Here is a 25,557-nt window from a genome sequence, read left to right as displayed (position 1 = left end):
GCGTGATTGTGTGAGTCACTGGCTGACTGAAAGCATGTGACTCACTGACTGGCTCGGTGTCCACCGCTCCCCCCCCCCCAAGTTCTTGATATAAATAATTAACTAATGAGAATATTTTCTTTTTGAAAATATGATGACCCTGAAACTGATTAAACTTGACCTATTTAAATGGCAAATTTACTATACAATTGTATTCTCATATATTATTCCTGCAGCCGAACTCAACAGTTTATTTGGCAACATGAATCACTTGTTTCTAGCTTCGGGGGGAGAGCTGTTCATGTTTTGTTTTTTTTGTCTTTCAATTTAACAGGAAATATGACGAAGAAAACATTCCCATTTCCAACTGCAGCCTTAGGGTGTAGTTGCTGGGGGCTGAGAGCATACTGTAACGCACCCAGTCACATCTGGAAGCTGGCTTGATCAACCACAGTCCCGACACGCGGCAATGCAACAGCTGGGTTTCAGTGCTTTGCTGAAGGGAACTTTGAGCATCATTCAGTCTTTAGCCCGAGTACGGTTTCCCCAACTTGTCGACAGATTTAAACCTGAAATCTTTAGTTTGCACACAAGCGGCTGTAACTCAGCCTACCGAGAGGCTACTATAAAGACTTGATCCATAGACATTACATGCATATAAAAGATCAAACTTGTGCCATAAAAATCCAATTGGATGTGTTGTTTCAGTGTAAAGGCCTTTAGGTCTCCAACAGTAATTGCAGTAATGAAGCTTTTAGCAAAGGAAGACAATTATCCGTCTAATTTGGTCATTACATTAGTGATCCACCTCAGTTATTATCCAATGACTTTACTGCGAACTGTTGTCAACAAATGATCATCCTGGCTGGATAATATTCAAACTATCTCACCTGTTATGTCTCTCTACTGCCATTGCTGTCTTTGTCACTTTGCCTCCTCATCACTCAACCAACACTAGTGGCCCCTCTATGCCTTTCCAGGGGGATGTCAGAATTGGTCTAATTGACAAGGTCAACGCAGAAGTCAGATGAATAATTAAAAAAAATAGAGCATCGACATTTTCTTTAGGTGTAGAAACACAACCCATGACTTTATGGTAATTATATTGTCTGAGGACTGACAAGGACACCAGAACTGACAGTACATGATGTTTGGATATTCAACACGTAGCTGCAATATTCACAAAAGTCTGACAAATATTTACACATTATCATGTACTTATCACTGATGGTTACACAATTATAATGATGTCGATTTTAATTATTTTCAACAAATTCATGAAAAGGACATTTTCAGTCTCCAAATGTGGCCGATTCCTTGGAAACTCCCTTCTGGTGTTTCAGGCTACAGTCCAGAGACCAACAGGGTTTTAATAAACCAGCGTCCCAAGGTGAGACCCCACAAATTCATAGCTTGGGTAAAGTCCCCAAACGACATGTTGAGTACAAGGATGATTAAATGAACTCACCAGGGTGAGAGGCTACATCAACTCTGATTTCATCTTGGCCTGCAAAAGTAGCAATGACAAATACACTTTTTATATTACAGTGGACTGCATCTTTCAATGCATTTTGGTCCTGAAGTGAAGAGCATTTTACTCTTGCCCAGTGATGTGGCTGAATAATTAATGAGCCCTCAATCTAAAATGCTCATGGTTTAATGGTTGTGCTTGTATTTTGCTGCAAATGGTACATTAAGGAACAGATAGATAATGTACAACATATTGACAAAATCCAAATGACAGAAATGTATGAATACACTAATAAAGAAATACTCAGATTTTCTCTAATTTACTCTACTTACATGTATACTAACATATGCTATAAATACTCAATTAAAAAATGCTCAGCATTTATAGATATTTGATAATTTCTCTAAATATCAACAGGGCTGCCTGAAATCATGTGACTAAATTGTACATTATGTAACAGCTTTAACCCGTTATTTCATTTGAAATGGTTGATCCATTGACAGACCTAATCTAGTTTAGGGCATGTTTGAAGACCTCGCCATTGTGAATCACTTCGAGGCATCATTCAAATTCAAATGGACAATTAACTCTGTAATTTTTGCGTAGCCATGCAGGGGAGCTGCAGGCTTTGCGTTACTAAATACACAAAGACACAAACAGGCTTTTCCTATGTCCAAGAACACACGTCCATCCACACACATTCACTCACAATAGTTAAAGCTGCTATAGTTAAAGCTACTACAAGGAACTTTCATTTTGTGTATATGTTGGCGGTCCCTGTGGACGAAAGTGGTATTTTTTCCGAGCACCAGAATCCATTCAGGAACCCTCTCATGCTGCTGCAGCAGGTTCTGACAGTCTGTCTGGTTCTCTTGTGCTCTCCCTTCTCTCCAGCTAGATTGGCAATACGGCCTGGGTCTCCAGCTGCTCTGGCTGGAAGAGTAGCCGCTGCCACTGGGTTTGGGGCTCTCCTCCCCCTGCCAGAGCTTCCGACTGCAGGTCAAAGGTGACAGCGAAGCCAGAACTGGATCGGTGAACGGGTCGCTGTTGGAGTTGATGGGAGTTTCTGGTGAACCTGCCTGATTTCATCTGATTTTGCGTCGATTCCAACTCGGTGGCACCGATGACAAGCATGAAGAATAACTATATAGAAATAGCCAATCTAATCTCTGATGGTCTCATTTACTAATGTAGGTCATATGGACATCAGTATTACATTGAGAATGCTTCATAACCAGTTAAAACTTCCAGTAACTTTGAATATTTTGCCAAACCGCACTGCCAAACTACTCGACCCGTAACTGCCCACCACTCTCTGGCTATCTGTCTTTTTTAGCTTTCTTCTTTATTTTGCTGTGTTAGTTTCCGTCTCCCTTTCTCTTTTCTGGATCTCCTCCCTGTTTTTACCAATCCCCCTCTCTCTTTTTCTCTGATGTTCCTTTGTGATGTTCTTTTCTCATTTTTGCCTTTTCGCCCCCGCTTCTCTTCAAACATGGATATAAATCATTAGATTATTATCAATTCCAAACTTCATCATTTGGGCAGCAGCCAAAGGAGGTTTTTATGAGCAGAGTGGCTGACCTGTAACTCACAAACACACAAAGACACACACACACACACACACAGTCTGCCCAGCTAGCTGGCACCACCTAGAGCCAAACCTTTCCCTCTGAGGTCTCATAGCGGTGGCTTATGAACTCAACTAACCTGTCTGCCAAAGCAGATTTGTTCATTTAGTCTCTCAGAGACAAATTTGGATTAGTTTTCATACAATGTTTGCCACTAAATTTAACTAACCCTGCCCAAGGGCTTTGCCATTATAATTTATTCTCTCTGAGACAAGTAGAATTTAGTAGACCAGAACAACATAAGGCTTGCAGGGAGGAATTACAGTCAGAGTAAAATAAAAAAGGTGGATTATCGTGAAGTGGAACTGCATATAATAAAGTGGAGTTGATGAACATCCTTAGACTTCTAATTAAAGAGTAAATCTGAAGGGGTTACAGCATAACAAATGCAGTGGAACATAGCACAATCAAAGCATACTGGAAACAAACAGAATGAAATACAAAAAGATAATATCATATGTTGTAGTTAATGAGTCCAGAAATAATCTCATGAATGCTTTAAAATAAACTGCAAATGTAAATGTGTATGTTTGCAAGTTCCCTTTCGTTTCCAGCGGTTCTATGAGATATGAAATCAAAAGGAGATCCACCAATCAGCTTGCAATGTCAGCAGTTGTATTGCAGTCAGAATACTGATCGATCCTCATTACAACAAATACACTAGATAATAAAGTATTTATATGTAATGCATTCATTGTTTTACTGGCTATTTTATTGTAATCCAAACACACTGTAATCTGTATACTGTATTTCAAAGAAGAAAATAATTATATGTAGTTTAGGAGAGATGTCCTATTAATCTGCAAGATTCCTACAAACAATGTGTGAACTGGGTTTCTCAGTAGAGATGAGTAACTTTATACTCAAGTCGCCCTGTTGCTAAATTGTGAAGGTAATGAAGACGGCTGACAGCTGACAGGAAGCAGCCAATCAATCACAAGAACTCCAGTAATGAATCAACTAACCTCTCACACTGACACCACTCATTAACATGTTGATTAACCTTTAAACTAATTAAGATCAATTAAAACAGTTAAAAGCAAATCTCAAGAGGAGTGGTCAGGTTGTCAATCAATCAAGAGAAACGTCTGAGAGAGCCAGAAGGAGAGAAGTAGTGAGGAGGGTGCAGAACAACAAAAGAGATGAGAGGAGGATGGAGGAAAAAAATTAAGGGAGGATAAAGGAGAAGGGTGGGAAGATGTGTGGGAAAAGAAGGATGAGGTTTAATACTGATTTGAACTTTCTAAAAGGTCCATTCTACAAGTTACAATATGCTGAATGTGTACATACTGGTTTGACTTCCATGTATTGAACGAGAGAGTTCCCACACAGACTAGTTCCATCGTGGTCGTTCTTTAAAAATCAAACACGAGCAAAATTTGCCGTGAGGTGTCTTCTGGGGTCACATTCCGCCTAATAAAATCATCATACCCGCAGATTGGGAAATTATGCAGAGTTAATATAAAATCATTAACTGATTAATTGCAGCTTCAATTCCTTAATTGTCCTAATTATCCACAGGCCCGCAAGCGGCACATGTGACCAATACAGTAGACACGTACGCTGGTTCATAAAGAAACATCTTCCTCAAATCTAAACATTTAATGGCAGTAATCTCAAGAGTAAGTAGTAAAACAGCTGGATTCAATTAGCTGGTTCAAGGGATTGAATGTTTATATAATATCAGCTATAAAACATATTTATATTATATATATATATATATTAGGTATTAGGTAATATTTGGTATTTAGCCATCTCTTGCTCAATGCAATGACACTACTTTCTACCTCTACAGCCCGTTTTGCAGGTGCTACATTTTCATGCAAGGAAATGACGAGTCTGAAGAAAGATGATATTAATTTAAAGAGGCTCAGAAAGGTTGTTCAGTGATGACAAAGACAGATGGTAATAGCCCTATGAAAATCAGCAAATTACCTTAATTACTGTCTTAAAGGACCACGGTGGAAAACGGTGTGTATGAAAAAATGGTGTTCAAGAAGAGAAGATGTAGACGGGGGTAGTCGTGTATGAAAATCTTTCAAAGCGATCCGCGTTCTGTGTTTTTTCAAACACGACAAGTAAACACCAACATAACGTGTCCACGTTATCTTTCGTGTTGTTCTTTGCTAAGTTATACAGACACAGGGCCCAGCTCTGACAGCACTTGGCACACGTGCTCCCGAGGGGTGACATTTTGGATGGGTGCACACCTTCGTCTTCTTGCCTGACTCCGCTTGGATATTTTGGTGACTTGCTGTGAAACTTGAATGTGCTGTGAAGTCAGAGGCGAGGCACAGTAGAGAGTGTGCCGGTAACAATCGAGTGGCACAGTGCAATTTCGGTGTCAAGCATGGCCATGATTCACTTGCTTGTGTTGCACGCCTACACAGACCAGGTCAATGAAGGCACACTGTACTATTTCCATGACTTTAGTTTACACTAGTCTTAACTTTAAAACAACACACACACAAATAATACAATGTTCCCGATATGTTAAGGGGATTTGAGCAGCTGATTTGTTTGGCCGTGATTGATGCAGGGCCATGAAACACCTGCTGATTATTTTAATCACAGCCTATTTCCATCAGTGTTGCAGGTGCGCAACAAATATCAAACACAGCTCCATGCCCAGTGTAGATTCTGATGTTGAATGGACTTTATGCACCGTGCACAAGGGGTTCTCAAAAAGGGGTCAATAGTGTTTAAAAGTACCAAACAAGTTGTGATCTGAGACTAAAACAAAACATGGGAGAGAATGAAAAACAAGTACAGTATGACATCTAAACACTATCTGTCCCAGAATGTGCAGTTGCTCCACATATTCAGTTCTCGTTATCGCTGTTGGGAGACGTGGACGATGACAAATGAATTTCCTAATGTTTTCCACCAGTTAGGGTTTGTGTCAAAGAAATCGAACTGAGCGCCTATGAGCAGTTACCCGAGAGAAAAAGAAAAGAGTACGAGAGAGAGCGAGAGAGAGAGAGAACTGGACTGAAGGGAGGTGCAGAGAAATGGAGACAGTGAGAGAAAGTGGAGTCGAGAAGAGCCGGGAAGACTGAAAGTCAACAAGCGTAATTAACTGTCAGTTGAAAAAGGGGAAAAAAGGCAGCAGAGAGAAACAGAAAATGACAAAGGAGCTAAAGCAGGACCTTAAAAAGAACCATCATTAAATGAACAAACCCAAAGAGATCTGGAGACACTGTAGACGCAGACTTGTGTTTATCAAAGATGAAAGCGCTCGGCATAGGTATGTGTGCAAATAGATGTAATCACATTACCCATCTTACCTTGATAATGTGCGCTGAAACCACGGTAACGGTGGTTGGCATCAGTCACAAAATGCAGTCGGAGCCAGTTCTTGTTGCTGACGACGGGAGAAGGGACGTTACTGCCTGACAACCTGAGAGAGACAGATAGGAAGAACGTTGTAAGAAATTGAAACAAACACACACTAAGTGAACCTCAGCCTTTCCCTTATTTTCCCAACGAATCCAAACATGAGCGTGTGGCGAACATGCCTTGGTGTTCAGGTCTCAAACATAGAAAAAGAATGAGACCAGCACGGACATCAAAATATTTGCTGTGGACATTTCACTAGTTTAAAAGAAAATGGCGATTGCTGTTAGTTATCCGAGGAACTTTTATATCACTTGAGGCCCTGGGGCTAAGGACGTTTTCGTGGCCATTCCCTTCCTTCACAATACGCCTTGGTAACTTTAATTCAATGGACAGCGTCAACTATTAAATGGAGAACCCACCTTATCAGTAAACAAAATAGGAAACTCCTCATTTTAAGACAATACGTTCCGAAAGATCAGTCTTCTCTTTTAAAAATCTGCAGAAAATCCCAGTCAAAGGGGAAATTTAGGCAAAATTTGAATGTTTTTAACTGAAAACTATGCAATTTCATAATTTTGAACCATTATTATAGATAAGGCAACAAAAGCTTAACATCAAAACATGCTACAGTTAATAATTGTATTATTTACGCATATAACAGCCTTCATCTGAACTTTTAATTCTGCTGGCAATGTTTGCCATGTAAAACTATATTCCGTTGGATATCAGATCAGGTGTGTTCAAAACACAATGAAATGACCATCTTGACTACTTGTGAGGCTGCAGTGTGTCACACTTTGTTGCTCCGCCGCAAAGCCGGAAGCCGTGGCAGTGACGGAGCGAAATTTACATCTATGTCTCACCTTTGGTGCAAAAGGGACAGCCTCCATGGCAGGACCTGTGTTACATGTCAGGTCGGCAGGAGTTATTCCTTGGCTTGCCGAAAGTTTATACCGAACTTAGCCCGCTACAGCGGTCACAGTTTGCAACGGCAACGGTCCACATAAAAACGTCCGCTGCTCTGACCGTCCTGCTAAGTTGATTTAAATGGGAATGTCCATTCAACTCCCCTTCTATGTCTATGGCATTAAACTTCGACTGGCTCTTTTAGTCTTTTAGTACATACTTAGAGGGAGCGGGAAAAACACAAAAAATTCTGTAGTCATTCTGTAAAAGAACAAAGCCGAAGTCTGTAAAACAAGGTAGTGAAGCTGTAAGGAAAATGTCACGGCAACAACAGACACTAAAAAATCACTTTCTCCATCTTGCCTGGGTATCTTGTGTCTTTGTGTGTGTAGCTGCTGTCTAGAATGAAGTAAGTAACAAAGCCTGTGTCTGTAATAACACTCCACAGCTCCACTCGGAAAAAAATGGGCTTTTTGCTGCATGCTAAAGGGCGCCTCAATTGCTCTTAATGATGTAGGAGATTATTTTGTTCTTATTCATTCTTCTTGCCAACATCGGAAGATCTTGCCAGCTGCTTAGGGTTAGAGATTTGACACAGTAACTTTGAGCACAAACTCAATTCTCATGATAGTTTCTGAGAATTTGAATTAGTTCATATTTTGACCGCTACTACTAACCTTTATTGTACCTCTTATACTGTTATATGCAAATCACAAAGTTTTCAAACAACTTGCGGACTGTCACACTGCAGTACAACACTCTCAACAATATTAGCCTTTTCACAATTAAGCAATTGTATAAGCTGGGGCTTTGATGGTGCACAGCACTAGTAGATAGGACCCAATTTGCAATTCTTTCATCAAGCAGGGAGGATGAGATCGCTTAATTGGCTGAGCAGATGAACAAAGCTCTTGTGGTTGGCAAAGTGAGAGTTTTAGGTCATTGTTGGCAGCCTTAGAGGAGGTGACTGCTTTCCAGCAGACACTTAGAGAATAAAACACCCTTGGTCCTGCATAACTTCAAATATCTGCAGCTGAAATACAATGTCTGCTGGCAATAATCGTCTTCTATACATCAGGCCTTTGATGTATGGTGCTTTCATCTTGTAGTGTCAGCCACAGGTGCGTTTTCTACTCCCATTACATTTTCATCGTTCTTTTTTTTTTTTAAAGCAATATCACCTTGGCTGTTACATTTGAGACACGAGTACGAGTATGACATAGACTGCCCTCTCATGTTCACTTGTCTCCTTCTATAAACCCCTACTGTTAACCTTCGTAGTCCATTAATATCCCCACACACACACACACACACAAACACACACACACAGGCACAGAAATGCATGCTCACGCACACACACGGATGGTTTAGTGTATACAGTACTTTCCAACACCTGCACCCTCCAATAACAGCGGTATGAAGTGGAGCACAAGAATGCTGAGCCGGTGTTTTAGAATATGTCTTTGCGTGTGTTGGTTTGTGATGGTGTGTGTGTGTGTGTGTGTGTGTGTGTGTGTGTGAGAGACAGAGGGAGGGTCACCTTGTGCCCTAGATCAGTAGGATTCTCTGATGTCTGCTATTAGTCACACACACACACACAAACATAAATTCACACACAAATGCAAAGTAGTTTCATAGGCCCAGATAGACAAAACCTGATTTACATACAACAGTGCCAACACAGCAAAACAATAACACAACTGTAAATGTAGGTGACCAACATAAATAAAGTAGACACCTATATTATGAGATTTCTGTTGATGAACTGTTGATGAAAAAGTGTCCCTGTAGTAGAATTATACATACTTAATTTGCTGGGATTGGGTCATTACATTGACAATGATTACAAAAAGTAAATTGTCAGCTGCCTGAATAGGTGAGAAGAAAGCAAAGAATTTACATAAAGAGATAGAGAGACTTTATATCTGTTTCTACTATTGTTTGATTCTGTATGTATTGGTCATTTTTGTAGTTTTGGGGCAGTTGTCTGCTTTTATAACAGCTAGAGAACTAACTGGAAATGAGGAAGAGAACGAATCCTAGTGAGACTCAAACCGGGATTGTTGCGGTTCACAGATGATGTCTTAACCCCTAAGAAATCGGAGTGTCTTGTATTTTACTTATACTACAAACAAATAATTCCTTATACACCAGTCACTGCCTTGTGGATCCCATTCAGAAACAATGAAATTGTATTCAAATTGAATACACTATTGCAAATCAATGCTGAACTAATCTATTAGCTGGAAGAGAGACTAAATGAGATGGACGATGTTCAGATGATAGAGCTGAGTACAATCACTGACATCTGATAAAAAGACATTTAAACTGTCTATGCATGTATGTGATCTATTTATCCGAAAAGATACGGACAAAAAGTACGATGTCAATGTACATTTTTATAACAAATTAAAAAAAAAATGGAAATAAAGGCTGAAAAACATGATACAAATGAATGTATCCAGAACATTTGTATGTATAACTGCGTGCATGAAAACATGATGGAAATATATGGAACAGACTTTACAAGAGATTTCTATTAATACTGAATTAAAGATGAAAAACGACACTAGTATTGCCTCAAGTGAAGTATAGATTCCCATTTAAAGTATGTTGTGTAGCACAAGAGAAGAAATACATCTAATATAAATGCATTATAAATGTTGCAAGTGATGTTTTGTTGATGTGGTGGAACATTAAATGCAGACTGCAAAGATAATGATGCCTACTAAGAACACGCAAATCATTCTGAACACTGGCCTCGGCTTTGATCAAATAGAGACAGGTTATGTCAAACACTTGGATAACAATGGGCACAATGTACCAGACCTCTCTCTTTTTTATTTATCTTTTTCATCAATTGATACTATTATTTTGCTGACGTTGTTTGTAGGTCAACCTCTCTGTCCACCCTCTCTCGCCTCTCTTTACCTCTCTCCTACCCTTCCTCTTTCCCCTCTCCCTTCCTCAGCTCTCGTCGCTGTGTATCTTCATGTCTGCACTCTCTCTCTCTCTCTCTCTCTCTCACACATTATTCATGTTTACAGCTTTCGATTCACTTCCTGCTATGACATCATTACCCAGAGTGCATCATTAAGGGCAGAGTGTGTGGATAGTCAATCTGTTCCAAATATTAAAACAGGAATTAAATCATAAATCTATACGGAGAAACAGTGTGTGACGCTAAACTATTAAACTGCATGCTTAGGAAGCACTAAAACAACTCCAAGCTGCAGGATGAAGGTACAAGTCTCTCACAGGAGGAGCTGGGAGGTCAGACAAACATGCTGGCGACTAAAAAGGTCACCCATCTGGATCCCCACAGCCTCTGGGAACGCCTCCTGCGTAGGCGCCAGGCATGGCACATGAAGGATGATGATGCTACATGTATGGATAATTAAAGCTTAAAATGATGCTTTCAGCAGGAAACCTGATACTTCCAAAAATCATCAGTGTCTGAGGTGCTGAGAAGCTAGTTCATTTTTCCCGAGTGGACAACTTGTAATGCATTGTTAAATCATTCATCTATGTTGATGGCTTCTGTCTGTGACTGACTGGTAAGTGTTCTCCCAATATATCTGCTATAAAGGCACTTCAGAAGCTGCCCACAGGTATTATAGATCATCCTCTGATGGGCTCCAATATTTTTTTTAATACCTTGGTCTCAGAGGGTGTCCTATGTGTGATTTGAAAGTGACACAGGCGTAAAATGCATCGGGTGAAGCCAGGCTTAGTGCTAAAGGCTACTGATGCTTTAAAACTTCTGAAAGTGAAGGTTTCCCTAAGATGTCATGGACCATCATCAAAGCTTGTGGAGCAGTTTGGTTGAATTAAATAACAGACATATTCCTCAAAAAAAACAAATTTAGAAAATTCGGAAGTTTAATTAAACGAGGGCTCTTGATTGTCACCCAGGTGTCCTTGCCTTGATTATAATGATAATAGGAGCATAGCAGAGTATATTTAACCAAAACCAAAATACTTATTATAGGACAAAACCTGAGAAAAATAAACTGTAAAATGGTCTCCTCTGTTCAAAGCAAGTGCCTCTATTGTGGAATAACGTGAATAGGTGTTCTTCTCAGGGGAACCAGAGAAAATAACTTGCTCTCGTGATATTTCCTTCTCGCATAACACCGTTGTATAAAGCACGGTAGATCACGATGCGGTAGCGCCTTATGGGGAAAAATGTCTTATATCGAATGCTCAAACCCTCATAGGAGTCTGTCACCAATCAACCACCAACAATGATTGTTCCCGGGGATATGCAGGGAGGTCACGTTACATCTATTGTTCTCTGGAAATCATCAATAATCCCAAGTAAATACACTGAAAACGTATGAAGGCCTCCAGTGTTCTATGTTCTACAACCGTACAACTACATCAAATGAGAAACATGAGATACTGCGATGGAGAGCGAGTGTGTGACCGTGTGTGTCTGCAGGAGGAAGAGAATATCAAGAAGAGAGTTGCCAGAAGGAGCAAGAGGACATAATTGATTAAATACACTAGACCAAAAGAGCATCTCTCTCCCTCTCTCTATCTCTGTCTACCATCCTCCCATCCATCCTCTGTGCCTCTCTTCCTCCATGGAAATACAAACCATACTGTATCTGCAGTATGGGAATGAGAGAGAGGGAGGAAATAAAGAAGCATGGGGTGGCAAAGATCGATAGAGGTGTGGTGAGACATGGAGGGAGAGAGAGAGAGAGAGAGGGAAGCAGCGAGGGGGAGACACAGAGGCTGACAGAGGTACAGTGGTTCGTTTGTTAACTTGTTAATTATTCATTTTAGCATCTAAGCAGACTGTAATCACAAAAACACAAAAGCAGTGTTACTAGAGAGCAGATTCTAGTGTGGGTATTTTATTAATGAAACGTAAACGGCATTCAATTTAAAAAAAAGGTCATTTTCTGCCATGTTGAACACGTGACAGGAGACATTTCGTAATGGAATGCAGACTTCTGTACATTTATAAATAAAGACTATTCGGCAGCATGATGAGTTTACACAATCGGGTTCAGTTCCCACAGCATTAGATCACGTTTTGACAGACTGTTATATCTCAGCTCAATCACAATTGTTCACTCATGTTGCAATATACTGTGATGACGCGCAGAGTGCAATCTGCAGATTGCGGTAGCACCTCTCACACATTTAACACATTTTAAATTGCTTGGAAATCACAGTTGTTCGCTCAGCCCTCGAATGAATGGAAATTGTAAACAATCTGTTTACTCTATTCGACAACTGAGCGTACCAGTCGAGACGAGAGACGCATTCCCTGTCGCGTAGCTTGCAGCAACTTGGGTTTTTCCGAGCATAATGCTGTTACTGTGAGTCCAAACTGCTGCATGCAAATGTCTTCTACCCGTCGTCGTGAGATTACCTTCGTCTTTGGTGCAAAATGCAATCAGTCATCAAGGGCGAAAGTTTCTGTGCGGTACGGCTCTTCCGTGAGCCGTCGCATTGTTCAGCCGTTGATGTTCTACCAGAGGTCTTTAATCTCATAAGTGACATCTTGCACAGACAAGACAGATGGACATGTGACACTGGCAACTTGATTTCTGACCCGAGAGACGGGGTTAAGGGTCTCCGCCGGCTGTGTAATGAATGGTTGTCCACAAACATCAGTGGTCACGGGGGTTAGAGAGCTACACCAGCCAACGCTAACTTTTGTGTGTGTGTGTGTGTGTGTGGCTCTTCATAAGACAGTAGGGGTATACTACTTAATCAGGCAATCTGTCTTAATAGCCTCCTCTAATTAAGACAGGTGGGAACTGCCACACACACACACACACACACACACACACATGCAAATGCAGGGAGAGAAAATGCTCATTCACACACATGCATGCACTCAGAGAAATTAGCACACACACACAAACACACACAGACTCTGCAGGAGTGTTGGTCTGAATGTAGTCTCGGAGGAAGCATCATCAATCAGTATACAGAGAAGTCCTCTCTGCGTGTGTGTCTGTTTGATACATTGTGTGTATGTATTTGTGCGTGTTGTTAATATGTGTGTGTGTGTGTGTGTTTGTGTTCTTGCTTGCATGAGCACGCCTGCTGTGTCCCTCTCCATCAATCTCAAGTGGGCAGAGAGTAATCAGTGGTCACAACAGGACCCTACTCTGTGTCTCCCTCCCCTCCCTTTGTCTCACCTAAATGTCTCTGCTCCTCCTCGCTCGCCTCCTCATAAGGCAGCAAGGTGTTTTTAAACTGGCTTGTTTCACATGGACAGCGGAGGGCTGAAATTAAACATAAATGAATCATATTGTTGGGAAAAAAATCTATTTAACGGTGATAATTTATAAACTGAGCAAGGTAATAATCTTTGAAACTGTTGAAACGATCAAACCACTTGTTTACATGGTCTACGTTGGGTTTGGTGTGGAAGCACGTGAGCCGTGACCCCATCTAACACCTTTTTGGTTGAACTGCAAAGCCGTCGGCTAGCCAGGCCTCGTCACCCAAAATCTGTGTCTAAACTCACTAAACTATTGTATCTCAACATTGGAGCAAATCCATGCAACCAGCTTCCAAAATCGTGTTGAAATGAAACCAGAAGAGTGTGGTGTCGAAAGGCAGCATATTAGTGCTCCTGGGTTTTTGAATGAGAAGATTAATGTTTCCATTTGGATGTGCTGTATCTCAGAAGTACATCTGAATAAACCAACAGATATCTTAGTATCACGTGGACGACTCAAAGCATTGAATGTGATGCTGTAAAAAAACAAACTAGTGAGCTTAGTGGTGTAAATTAAGCACAATTAAACCTAAACTAAATAATATACTTTCCAATTAGGTATGTTCCCTGTGTAGAATACGTTCTACCATCTGTTGGGTAATTCATGCTACCGATACTTCTTCTACTTCTTGATGTGGTGCAAAGCCAAATACTGTCATTATCTATTACAAATCAGAAAGACAATCTGGCTTTGGCTCGCGACACCACAGACTGACAAACCAGACTCAATATCATCTTTTGAAGTGTTCACATGTTGATATCGGTCTACTTGTCTATCTGTCTGAGTAGATTTAATACAAGGCCTGCGTCCAAATTGGCCCGCGACATGAACTCCTCTATCACTCTGAATAAAATGTGATTTTGTGTCAGAGTGATTGTGTTATTTTTAATCAGAGGCGTGTTTTAATCATATAACATAGTTATCATAAGGGAAGCCTGTTTTCTTTCTATGTCTAACCATGTCACATATTCAGCCCTTCACTCAACGTGTATGACATATGTACCCCCTTCTTTTCAGAATGATTGTGTTCATTTGACAACAAAAGGAACAACGGAGTATTAAACCATGAATAATAGTTACAAACTATTACTTCAATCTATTATTTTCCCATCTCTCTTCTCCTCTTGCTCTTTTTCCTCAAGTCTCTCTTCCCTTCCTCAGACTCTCCAGGGTTTACTCTCCATCGCTCTGTCTGTTCACTCCTGTGTCTTTTAGCTCAGCCTCTTTCCAGAGAAGCCACGGCAATGCAGGGCGGCTCCCTGCCTCTTCTCAAACCCTTTTTCCCGCGCGTGTGTGTGTGTGTGTGTGTGTGCGTGTAGCCTGCGGGACGACACAGCAATCAGAGCAGAGACAGAAAATTGGAGAGAAGAGTGCGAGAGACGGGGGACGGAGACAAGGAGAGGGAGCTGGCGTTATTATTATTACATTACAATGTATTATAATTTTCAGCACCCCAGCCACCACTACCAGTGGCTCACTATTCAACACACTTCCAAGCACATATACACACATATTGTAAGTGCATACAGAGAAACACAACCAAACCAAATAAAGACAAACATTATACACACAATGGGTTTAGAACAGGGAATGACAATGACGACGTATTTATGATTGCAGAGTTATTAACGTGCTGTGGCCTGGCCCAACTACATATCATGCTCCAGTGGTGCTCAAACTCTGGCCTGGTCCCTCGGGTTAGGCTTAGCACCACCTGGAAAGGTTATTTGCTGTGGGAATAGCAAATATCAAATTCCACTGCCCAGCAACAGTGACCTGGAAAAAAGCACTGCTCCTGTCGCGATGACATGTGCTCACCGTGATCCACTTCTGACAATATCGTCTATATGAGACGAATATTTCATAGCCCATGGAGCCAACAGAGTCTCTGTCTGCTTTAGATAAAAAAAAGTTAGCTGTGAATTCAGACAAATATGCTTCCCTGCTGAGGCGCTGGAGACAGACAAAGGAAAAAAAGCAAACTATGCAGAGTCCATTCAGTGCAAATATCAATCATAAAGACCCTCACCAAAATATAAAAAGTTAAGGAAGTAGTCATCAAAAGAACATCATCGTCACTTTTTGTACCCTGAGAGATGTGTTTTGGACTCTCTGTAAGCCGAGGGCAATGGTTTGAATGAAAGTTAGCTCCGTCACGGTGCTCAAATAAAAGTGCAATAGTTGAAGATGCCTCAAAGCCCGAGAGTAAAAGTGAGCTATTTTGGTTTCATTTTTTTTTTTATCCTGAGTGAATTTGTGACTTTGTTTGCAGAAACACAATAATCTAATTATCACACACTAATCTAATTATGAACCTTGCTTTGATTCAAAGAGTAATTTGATTAAGCTGTTTACATGCAGAGCAGAGGAGGATGTATCTTTTCCCCTATAGGCAACTGGTGAATTCAGACAGCGCCCTCATAAAATGCAAATGCATGTCTCTGTGGCTGCCTTCTCATCTGCTCCTATGCACCAGATTTGAGACGTTAATGCCGGCTGTGAGGGAAAAAAAACCTGCACACAACCTGCACAGCTCGGGAGAACTCAGATGGACAGGCTTAATCGGCGTATGGTGTTTACATCTCTGAACAATCTTCACATAATGCTATTAACTTCACAGTTCTCCACACATTTTAATACAACAGTGAACGCTCTCTATATGACCCGGGTTACCGAAACGGCGGATTAAGTTGTTTACGTGGCTTTAATCTAACCGCAGTGTTCTCGCGATCACACTTAGCTTCACGTGCTGTCACATGAAGCTAAATGTGTCTCAGTCTGTCCTTCTCTGCCTTTTCTCAGTCCCTCTCAGTGTGTCTGTCTCTTTCTTTCCTCACCCATGAATCCCCCTGAAGGCTTTCTCTTCCTGTGTCTCCCCCCCCTCCATTCCTTTTATGCTTCTTTCCACCTCTCTTATCCTGTCAACTCTCATCTCCACCCCACTTGTCTAATTCTGCACCTCTGCTTTCGTCTCCTCCGTACCTCACCTACTTACCTCTCATCTCCACTTCTTCTCTCCTGGCTCCTCTTGTCACCCCAATTGCCCCCTTTTCTGCTCCTCGGTTCTACCCTGTCCTCTCTTGTCTCTCTGCCTCGCTTGTCATCTTCTGCGTGACCTGACACTGCCTCCCTAAAACACCATGACACCTCTCTTGCTGTCCTGTCATCTTGCCTCCCCTTCTCCACTTCTCTCATCTAAGTTGTCTCTCTCAATAAAGAAGGTGGATTCCCAAAAGATTTTAGTAATTTGTTTCAAAGGTGCGGGTTAATATCTGGGTAAATTTGCTTAGACGTGCCAAGACAATAGACTTGTAGACCTAAATTATACTTTGGGCCACCAGAAATTGGATTTAAAAATTGATGCCCCCCGAGAAACAGTGTGAAGGTCACTAGCGTGACCTATAAGCCCTGATGTTGCACACAGATCCGCAGGAAAATACTCGTCATCATGAACTTGTTTACAAGGTCTCTGTGAGAGGCCGATGTCTGTGTCTGGTAATGGATTCTCTGGAGTCCTGACTGACTCGGAAATAAGTGGTTGATGTGATTGATGCAGCAGTTCAGTTTTGAGAAAAAAGAACAAAATAATGACAAACATCATGAAGTTATCTTACTTTAACCGGGGTGAAGACGGACACTAATTCTGCTCAAAGCTGGTTACAGGATTCCAGAGCGGTGCAATGGAAATACAACCATATTTTTCTTTTAAAAGTGTCTTTATTTCACTCAATAAAGAAAGAATAAGATGTTTGTAGGTATTATATTTTACTACTGTATTACTGCCCATAAGCAGGAGTAAACTTGTCGGCCAGTGTCAGTAAATGATGGTGTCAAGGAGGAGACTACCTATGTGGTACCTAGGTTTGAAAGGCTTACCACCCATAGCTACAGTAAATACTGGCCCTTTAAGGATAATGTGCCACAGGTACTAGCACAGTCTCATGGCTGTGAAGTGCTAAAGTTCCTGAAGTGATTGTTTTAGCCTTGATATACATAAACTCTTAAAAAAACAGAATGGGATGACGTATACATGATTGTCCGTCCATCACTGCCTCAATTTAGTGGTTTTAGCTTAAAAATACATTGTGGAAGTTGCTTGCATTCATTGTTTCCTCATCAGGCTTGTGTGTATCCTTCAGGTTTTTTTACAACATTTTCAAAGCCACCTTTTGTGAAAACAATTTGAAACCTCCATTGCTCACATCCGTTCTCTTCTTCTGAGTCTATGAGCATTTTTTTTCTGGCACATGGTGACTTTCCCCGGCGCATCACCCACACCTGTAAGTCAGGGGAGAAGTGTGAAGCCCTTGGCAGGAACGTGTAACACGTCACCGGCTCGTGCCTGTCCGTATGCATCCTTATGCGCCTGCATGGGTTTCTAACAGAACGGGGACCCACTCATCAAAACATGGCGCCGTGGAACTACTAGAGGTCAAGAACTCCACAGAGAACCTTTACATTCTGCACACAAAGCCTCTGACTGCTGAGGTGTTCCTCCAAACAGGGTCACAGTCATTATAGACGGCAACACTTGATCTATTGAAATCGCCGGACACAATAGGGATGTGGACATTGATTCAGAGGTCTGGAAACCGAGCTAGCCTGCCTCCCCGTTTGTGTGTATTCATAAGCTTGTGTTGCCTCACATCTATAGACACATATTTGAAATAATCTGATATGTGTGTTTGTTTGCCGTTTGTGTTCAAGGTCACCGCTCCATTTCCTATTCGGGATGGTGCTGCTATCCCAGCATCCTCTCTGCCAGCAGCATTGATTAGCACTCGGCAAGCATAACATCACACACTCGCAAACACACACACACACACACCTACACACACACACCTATAGACGACACACTCTCTTTGTCTTTTACACAAAGCTCCTTTTGCGTGTCTTGAACAAATACTACGGCTTTGAGCACAGCTAGAAAATGCTTCATTGTTGACACTTCTCATGCCGAGTCGTAAACAAACGTGATGGGTTATGAGTCGTACAGTACTGAGCAGTTTCTCTCTATAAAATCAAACAATGTCAGCAGGATGGCCATACCTGTCACAATGCCGCCTGTAGACCATAGAAGAGGTTTTTTATTAGATTACACAAAATGAATCTGTGCGGTGCAAAAAAGACAAACAAAGAAACAACGTGGGCTTATCAATAAACAGGATATGTGTAAACAAACTTTATAAACTGATACTTTTGATAAAGTTAGAACTTCTACCAGCATGCAGGTGCAACGAAAATATGCTTTTTATTAAAAGGAGGGTAAAAAAAAGACTGAACACCTCTGTGGGAGGACCATAGATGTGTACGGCCTCTGTTGTAACTAACTTACAAATGCTGGAGGGATTACTCTTTCCTTTGCTTCATACTTATCTTCTGCATATGTGACATGCTTTACTGTCATGTGTTTTTTAGGAGCACTCACAATTGCCTGGTTTAATTTGTAAAGGGATAGATTGGGAGAGTTTATATGAAGTACTTTTCCATAGTCGTGGTATTATCTCCAGTAGATGGCGGCTGACATGAAGCAGACAGGCGTACCAGCATGGAAGCAAAGCGATGTACTGCTTGTTGACGGGGGCAGCAGCAAGATGTATTTTAGCCACATAAAAGAAAGGCTCCCTGCCTTGGTCCTGTGCTGGGACTCCAAACTGGAATCATGCAGACCGTCGTCTTTTGAAGGTGTTTTGTATGAATCCACACTTGTTTCAAACACCATATTAAGTGTATAATGTTATGTGTACGTGTTTGAGTGATTGATCACAGTTTATGTAACCATATGATCTTCCTTTTTAGTTGTGACTTTAGTCAGTGATCATGCCTGCATGTGTTGTTCTTCTTTCAGAAATGAAAACGGTTTGTTTTTCTCACGATGCGTACTTCTACATTATGTATTCAAATCATTCTAGTGTTTGAACCTATCATGAAAGCAAACGTCCTTTGTTTTCAGATTGGGTATTTATTATGCCCGCAGTTAATAAAGATCTCATTTGCACGCTGTCACATAGACTATAGCGTTGTTTGGAAATGATGTTATGAGTCTTGGGACTTCTCAGGGATATCTCGTTCGTAAAAAGTCATCCTCCATTAATAATAATGCAGTGAATAACAGAATGGATCTGGTACATATTGTGCAGAATATGTATGTGAGTATCTATTTCACACTGTGGCGTCTGGGCGGAATAAGCTGTCTGCTAAAGTAACTCGCCTACAGTGATATGACTCCAGGCACTTGGCAACAGGGCATCCAGCTCAAACCTGACAAAATTAATTTCCAGTGGCTCTAAAAAAAAAAAGAAGAAAATCCTTGACAAGCAGGAGATTGTTGAAATGACAGCCTTTGAAAAAGCCCAGTCCACCATTCCTGTTGATTTGGTGATGGGCTGTCAAGTATAGGTGCACCTAAGAGCACTAAACAGCACTAAACAGCATGCTATATTCTGGCCCCATGTTGCGAGAGACTCGCAAGACAGGGAGAGAAAGACAGAGACACACAGACAGACGGATAGATGCACAGAAAGGCAGAGAGACAGACCGAAAGGGAAAGACACAGAGAGGCTGAGCGATCATTCTACTTAAGAATGCTCTACTTGGTTTCAAGGGCAACTGATTCTGAAACAACAGAATATGAAACTTGTGTGTGTGTTTGTGTGTGTATCGGTGTGTGTAGTGTTATGCTAGGATTACAGGCACTTAGCTCACAGCGATATACTACTCTCATAGGCGCGAGCACACCTCTCCGCATACTGATTAGATTAAGGGCTCTGTGAGAAGGAGAGTCTCTGTGAGTGTGCATCTTTGTCTGTTAGGAGTGAAAGTGTGCGTGTGTGTGTGTGCGTCGGTTTGTATACGAACATGGATGTAGATTACATCCGTGTGTGTGTGTGTGTGTGTGTGTGTGCGCGTGTGTGAGACTGCTGTTGTCAGCCCTGCAGCAGCTGATAAACACGTAACAAATTCTTCCCCACACATATTAGCAAATCAGCCATTAGCTTTCTCTGCTAATTGCCATTGGAAATTAGCATTTTAGCTATTAGCTTCTTTCACAAATTGCCAATGGAAATTAGTATATTAGCACTGAGTGTTGCGAGGCAATAAGGGATCAGGCAGCATGGCCTAGTTTTCAGAAAGACTATTCTACAACAAAAGAGTCAGTTGTTTAAATCCTGCTGCAGCAGCCATTTAAGGTGAACAAGACCAAGTGCTTTTTAAGGACTTTGACGAGGGAAATAATTGCAGGCTGTCTTTCTTTCATTTTCAGCCAGTTTAAATTTGCATGAATATTTAATATCACCCAGAAGGTTAATTGATACTTTGATACTTAAACGTCTTAGTGATGGAACCAAACAATCATTTGATTTCAGGTTGTCTGGGTATTTATTGTGCCGACAATAAATAAAGATCCAATGTTCATGCTTCTATGCGGACTGTTTGAAAAATGATCTCATGAGTCTTGGGACTCTCATTAGCCAAGTCATTCTCCAATGCATCCCTAAATTGGTATCCCTTTCTTTTAACTCAACAGATACAAAAATAATAAAATAAAGTTATCTTTATTATTGCTAGTTTTTTAAAACAGTCGATGCATAGTAGTGACAATACAATTGTCAGCCACACCAAATAGCTATACTTAAGAAATGACTGTCATTGGCTTGGATCACTGTTGAACAAGCTCTGAAGACTCCTCGGGTGTTTTTATTGTCTTTTGATTTGTATACAGAAACTTGAGCGATATTCTTAACGTGCACGAACCGTTTCAAATGGAAACGCATACTTTGAGGAAAAGATGTCTGACAACAGGTTAATTAAGGCCAGTTTAAATGGAAACAGCGGTGTCTGATTGCTCTCTAAGAGCTAACCGTCCTAATGGCGTTCACATCGAGTCTGTCGTAAAGATCACCTCCAAATAATGTCCCGTTGATCCCTACCTCGAACAATAAAGGTTACATTGTGTTTCAAATCCATCTCTGACAATGGCAAGTTATCTGCTGTTCTTTTTAGCAGATTACACACATGTGTAATTGCTGATCACAGAATATTGTAAAATTGTAATTTAAAGTATTTAGCATGCTACCTGCTCAACAGTTTTAATGTCATTTCAATGTGTCTCTTTCTTCCATAATCATCATCATCATCATCATCCTGATAAGACAGATACATGAACGTTGTTTACAGAGAAGGGGGATCGACACAGTGTTGTTTACAGAGTGACTTTCCGTCAATATCAAGCTTCAGGAGTTTCCGCGGGGACAAAAAGGACAAATATCAACTGATACTACTGTATAGAGAATAGACGCCACTCATTGCAAAGCACACAATCGCACACTAAAGCTACACAGCTGCACACTTAATTATGAATGCATGTATTGCCAAAAGGTATAGATACTTAATGAAGCACAGACAAAAACAAATGTGAAGGGAAGTATCAGTGGAGGTCCTGATCAAGTTGCTTTGCCCCCGACCCCAATCAGAGTCATTAAATATTGATAATCTGCCAATTCCGAGTCCCAATTTGATACTTGTACTATCCTAGATAATACAGCTGCACATCAAGTACATTAAGACAAATCATCTACATTTTTCCTTGATGCCTTTATTGAATTTTCTTCTACAAAAGTATAAAACAGCAAACCCTATCTTTGATATTTTTGGCCTCGTCTCTGTCTCGCTCTTGAAAAGTCCTCCCGTGTTGGTTGTTTCGGTGCAGCTTTTGCCCGAGTCACATGAATGAACTGTAATACGCTGAGTGTTTATTTTTGTAAAGCTACGTCGAATTCAAACTGCTGTCTTGTCTGGCCACCAGTCCAACGCGCGACATGTTTCATTTACAAGAATCTTAAACAGGGGAAAAGCTGAAAAATCTTTACATTTAAGAAACCATTGCTGTGAAACGTACAAATCTTACACGACGAACCATTCAAAAATGGCATTGATTCTTTTTATTTCCGCTCTCGCTACCACCGTTCACATGCTGTGAATGTACAAGTACAGACGCCAACAACAGACTGCACCATCAGTATCTACTTCTACCCAGCCAGCAGCCGGTAACCTTTGTGCCCCTGGAACAGACTGACATCTTTCAGAGAACTTGGTCCACGTTAACTCAATACGTCACAAAGTCCCTGCTGATTTTCCAGAACACACTCATGTACAGCACTGACACTATTCTGCAGCACAGGTGTTCTGCAGCTATACCATTCAACCTATAGTTCCAGAGGTGCTGTACTGCTTTGAGATATAAGGACTTTGTAGGTCACTGTAGGAAACTAACATCACTGTCCTTTCCCTGGAGCCATCCGAAGATGATGCATGCTTTCTGATAAGGAGGTAGCCAACTGAAAAAAAAAGAAACACTGCGGCCATGAGGGGGTTTGCACCTGCATAGGAACAATTGCGTAGGTACATTCAAACGATGCTAAATTGGTACTACCGAGTCTAATGCAGCCTAGTTCATGTCAAGAAACCATTCTCCAGACACCTACAACAACACCACCAGCAGCCTGCACCATTTACTGGATGAAAGAATCCATGAGATCAGGCTGTTTATATCAAATTCTGACCCCGTCATCGGGAAACCTCAAAAGAAACGGAATATTTTAAACTAGGGGACATTTATCCACTCCTTAAGGGTTCTGCAATGTCCCTTTTTTATGACATCTCTGTTGAACAACACACTCTTACCCACAAATATACATTTGTGTATTTACTATTTCTGTATAGGGTTTAAATAGGGTTAGTTTATCATCTTCACTTATTCGCCACATCAGGGCAAGTTGGCATAATTCCTGCTCCAGGCTGAATGTTTGAATGTCTGAATGTCGCTGCTCTCTCCTCTCAGTTCAAAACTACAACCATATAATCAGCCTGGCTGCTGGGAAAAATCCACGATATGAGAAAAAGTCAACACACTGACCTCAGTATGCTGTGTGAGTCTCCAGAGTTAATTCAGCAAGTAAATAACTACACAGCAATATTGTACGTGAGCCAAGACATGAGGTCAGACTAAATCACACACTACCAGTCACCACCACATTACCGTCCAAAGGCCAACACTCCAGCTCTGAGCAGTATATCTTAGTGGTATTCAGTATTCATTTAGTTCAGTTTTGTAGGTTTTGTATTAGCACACATTTTCTAAAAAGTTGCTACAAATTAAAATGTGTTTAAATGTAATTAGTGTCCCCGTTTTATGAAAAAAGGACAGAAAAACCTGAAAATAAATAGTCTTTAGGCGAAACATACTACTGGTATTTATTAATTATCAACTTACACATGGTCCCTTTTTGTATGTATGTTGGTTTGTTTTGTATGTACAAATTCAAGCCAGATTCAAGACAGCATTAAAAGGTCAAGTACAAACATAAGTAAAATCAAATAAATTAAACATGACAAATCAAACATAGAATGTATAAGTCTGTCTTTAATGATTAATAGTATTCTGATTGTATTTAATGAATGTATAGATCATGTCAAGAAAAAAATATAATTACAAAATAATCACATTTCTTTCTGATGAAAAATCTGTTAACTTTTCAATTGAAGTGTATGCAATGAAACGTTACCAGGAGAGCCCGATCATTTACCGACAAGAGATATCAGTGAAAAGTTGAGCTTCTTTTAACATGATTGCAAGTATAAACACACACATATATACATGCACACAGATACACACACGGGCACATGAGTGAGTATGGTGGTATGCACTTGTATAAACACACATGCAGAAAAATACTTTTTACAACAGCAACAGCCTCGCTATTATCACTTCCAAAGCAATTACACACACACACACACACACACACACACACACACACACACACACACACACACACACACACACACACACACACATAACCCTGACCATGGTAAGATTCAAATTGGTTACAGCAACGTATTATTAATACCCTAAGTTACCAACAATCTATAAGAAGCCAGTGCAATCAAATATTGTTGTGAGTGAACCATCTGAAAACACATGACACGTGATAGAAAACAACGGAGAGCTGTTAAATGTCTGACTGGCACAGATCAATTCATTCGTCTCTAACATACGAGGCCCATGCAGAAGGACTGCACATGAACCCACCACCAAGATTTTATTTATTTTCATCCGCGGAAAAATGACTAAACTTCAAGAGGAAGAGATAAAAACTGTGCTTTATATCTGTAATAATGTTTCCATTTTATTACCTGTTCTTACTTGAGTTCGAACTTATTTTTATTACTTGTTCTAAGTTTTTATGACTGTACTCCAAGTGTGGTTAAATTGTTCCATAAACTCAGCCGCTACGTGACTAAACTATCTTTGCAGAAATGCCAGGTGAGAGATGTCAACCGAATCCTCTCCTTTTTTTTTTTTTTTTGTAAAGTATGGTTTTGGACCACATTCACACACGTCACCGCCGCACCAAGTAGAGTGGAGCTCTGCTGTACCTCGATTACACTGTTTACCACGTTTCCCTGCTGAAGTGGGTTCTTCATTTGCACGGAAATGTCAACTCTAACCTTTGTGCCATGAAATAACGGATATTCAGACAAGGTATTTTTTCAAATAAACATGTCCACTACTGCAGTTTAACACTGAACCATGACTCATCGCAACACTGCAATTCAGAAAATAGTTCTCGAACATCGGACACAGATGAACACCATCACGTTTCCTAGCAACGACTGTGAGACACACACACGTATGGATGAATGAATGAATGAATAAAGTGACTCACCAAATGGTTGGTGGTTCGGACCCCTCCACTTCCAGGTAGTCGTACTTCTCCTCTGACTGGAAGTCTGTAAAGATGACAGAGATGGTGTCTCCAGGTTCGGCCAATAGGATCCAAGTACAGTCGGCCTGGTTACCATAGTTGCCGGGGTAACCGGGACTGGTCACCACCCCACTGCCGCCCCTCACAGTGCCCCCACATGTGTCCTCAGCTGTCAATCAAATCAGAGTGACAAATAGAAAACCTGGGTTAGGGAG

The 25,557-nt window shown here is 40.9% G+C and overlaps 1 protein-coding gene across 1 annotated transcript in view; it reads right to left on the bottom strand.

The window, feature by feature from the left end:
* Positions 1-25,557, bottom strand: part of csmd3b (CUB and Sushi multiple domains 3b) — a gene marked incomplete at both ends in the record, with an annotated part of 311,985 nt that overhangs the window by 124,526 nt on the left and 161,902 nt on the right. The window contains 2 exons of the mRNA XM_079176023.1: positions 6,366-6,478; positions 25,304-25,511. Of these exons, the coding sequence (XP_079032149.1) occupies positions 6,366-6,478; positions 25,304-25,511 (321 nt within the window). The remainder of the gene's footprint in view (positions 1-6,365; positions 6,479-25,303; positions 25,512-25,557) is intronic.

Source organism: Pholis gunnellus (assembly GCF_910591455.1).
Source record: "Pholis gunnellus genome assembly, chromosome: 16".
Taxonomy (NCBI): Eukaryota; Metazoa; Chordata; class Actinopteri; order Perciformes; family Pholidae; genus Pholis; species Pholis gunnellus.
This window is presented reverse-complemented; position numbering and strand designations above follow the sequence as displayed.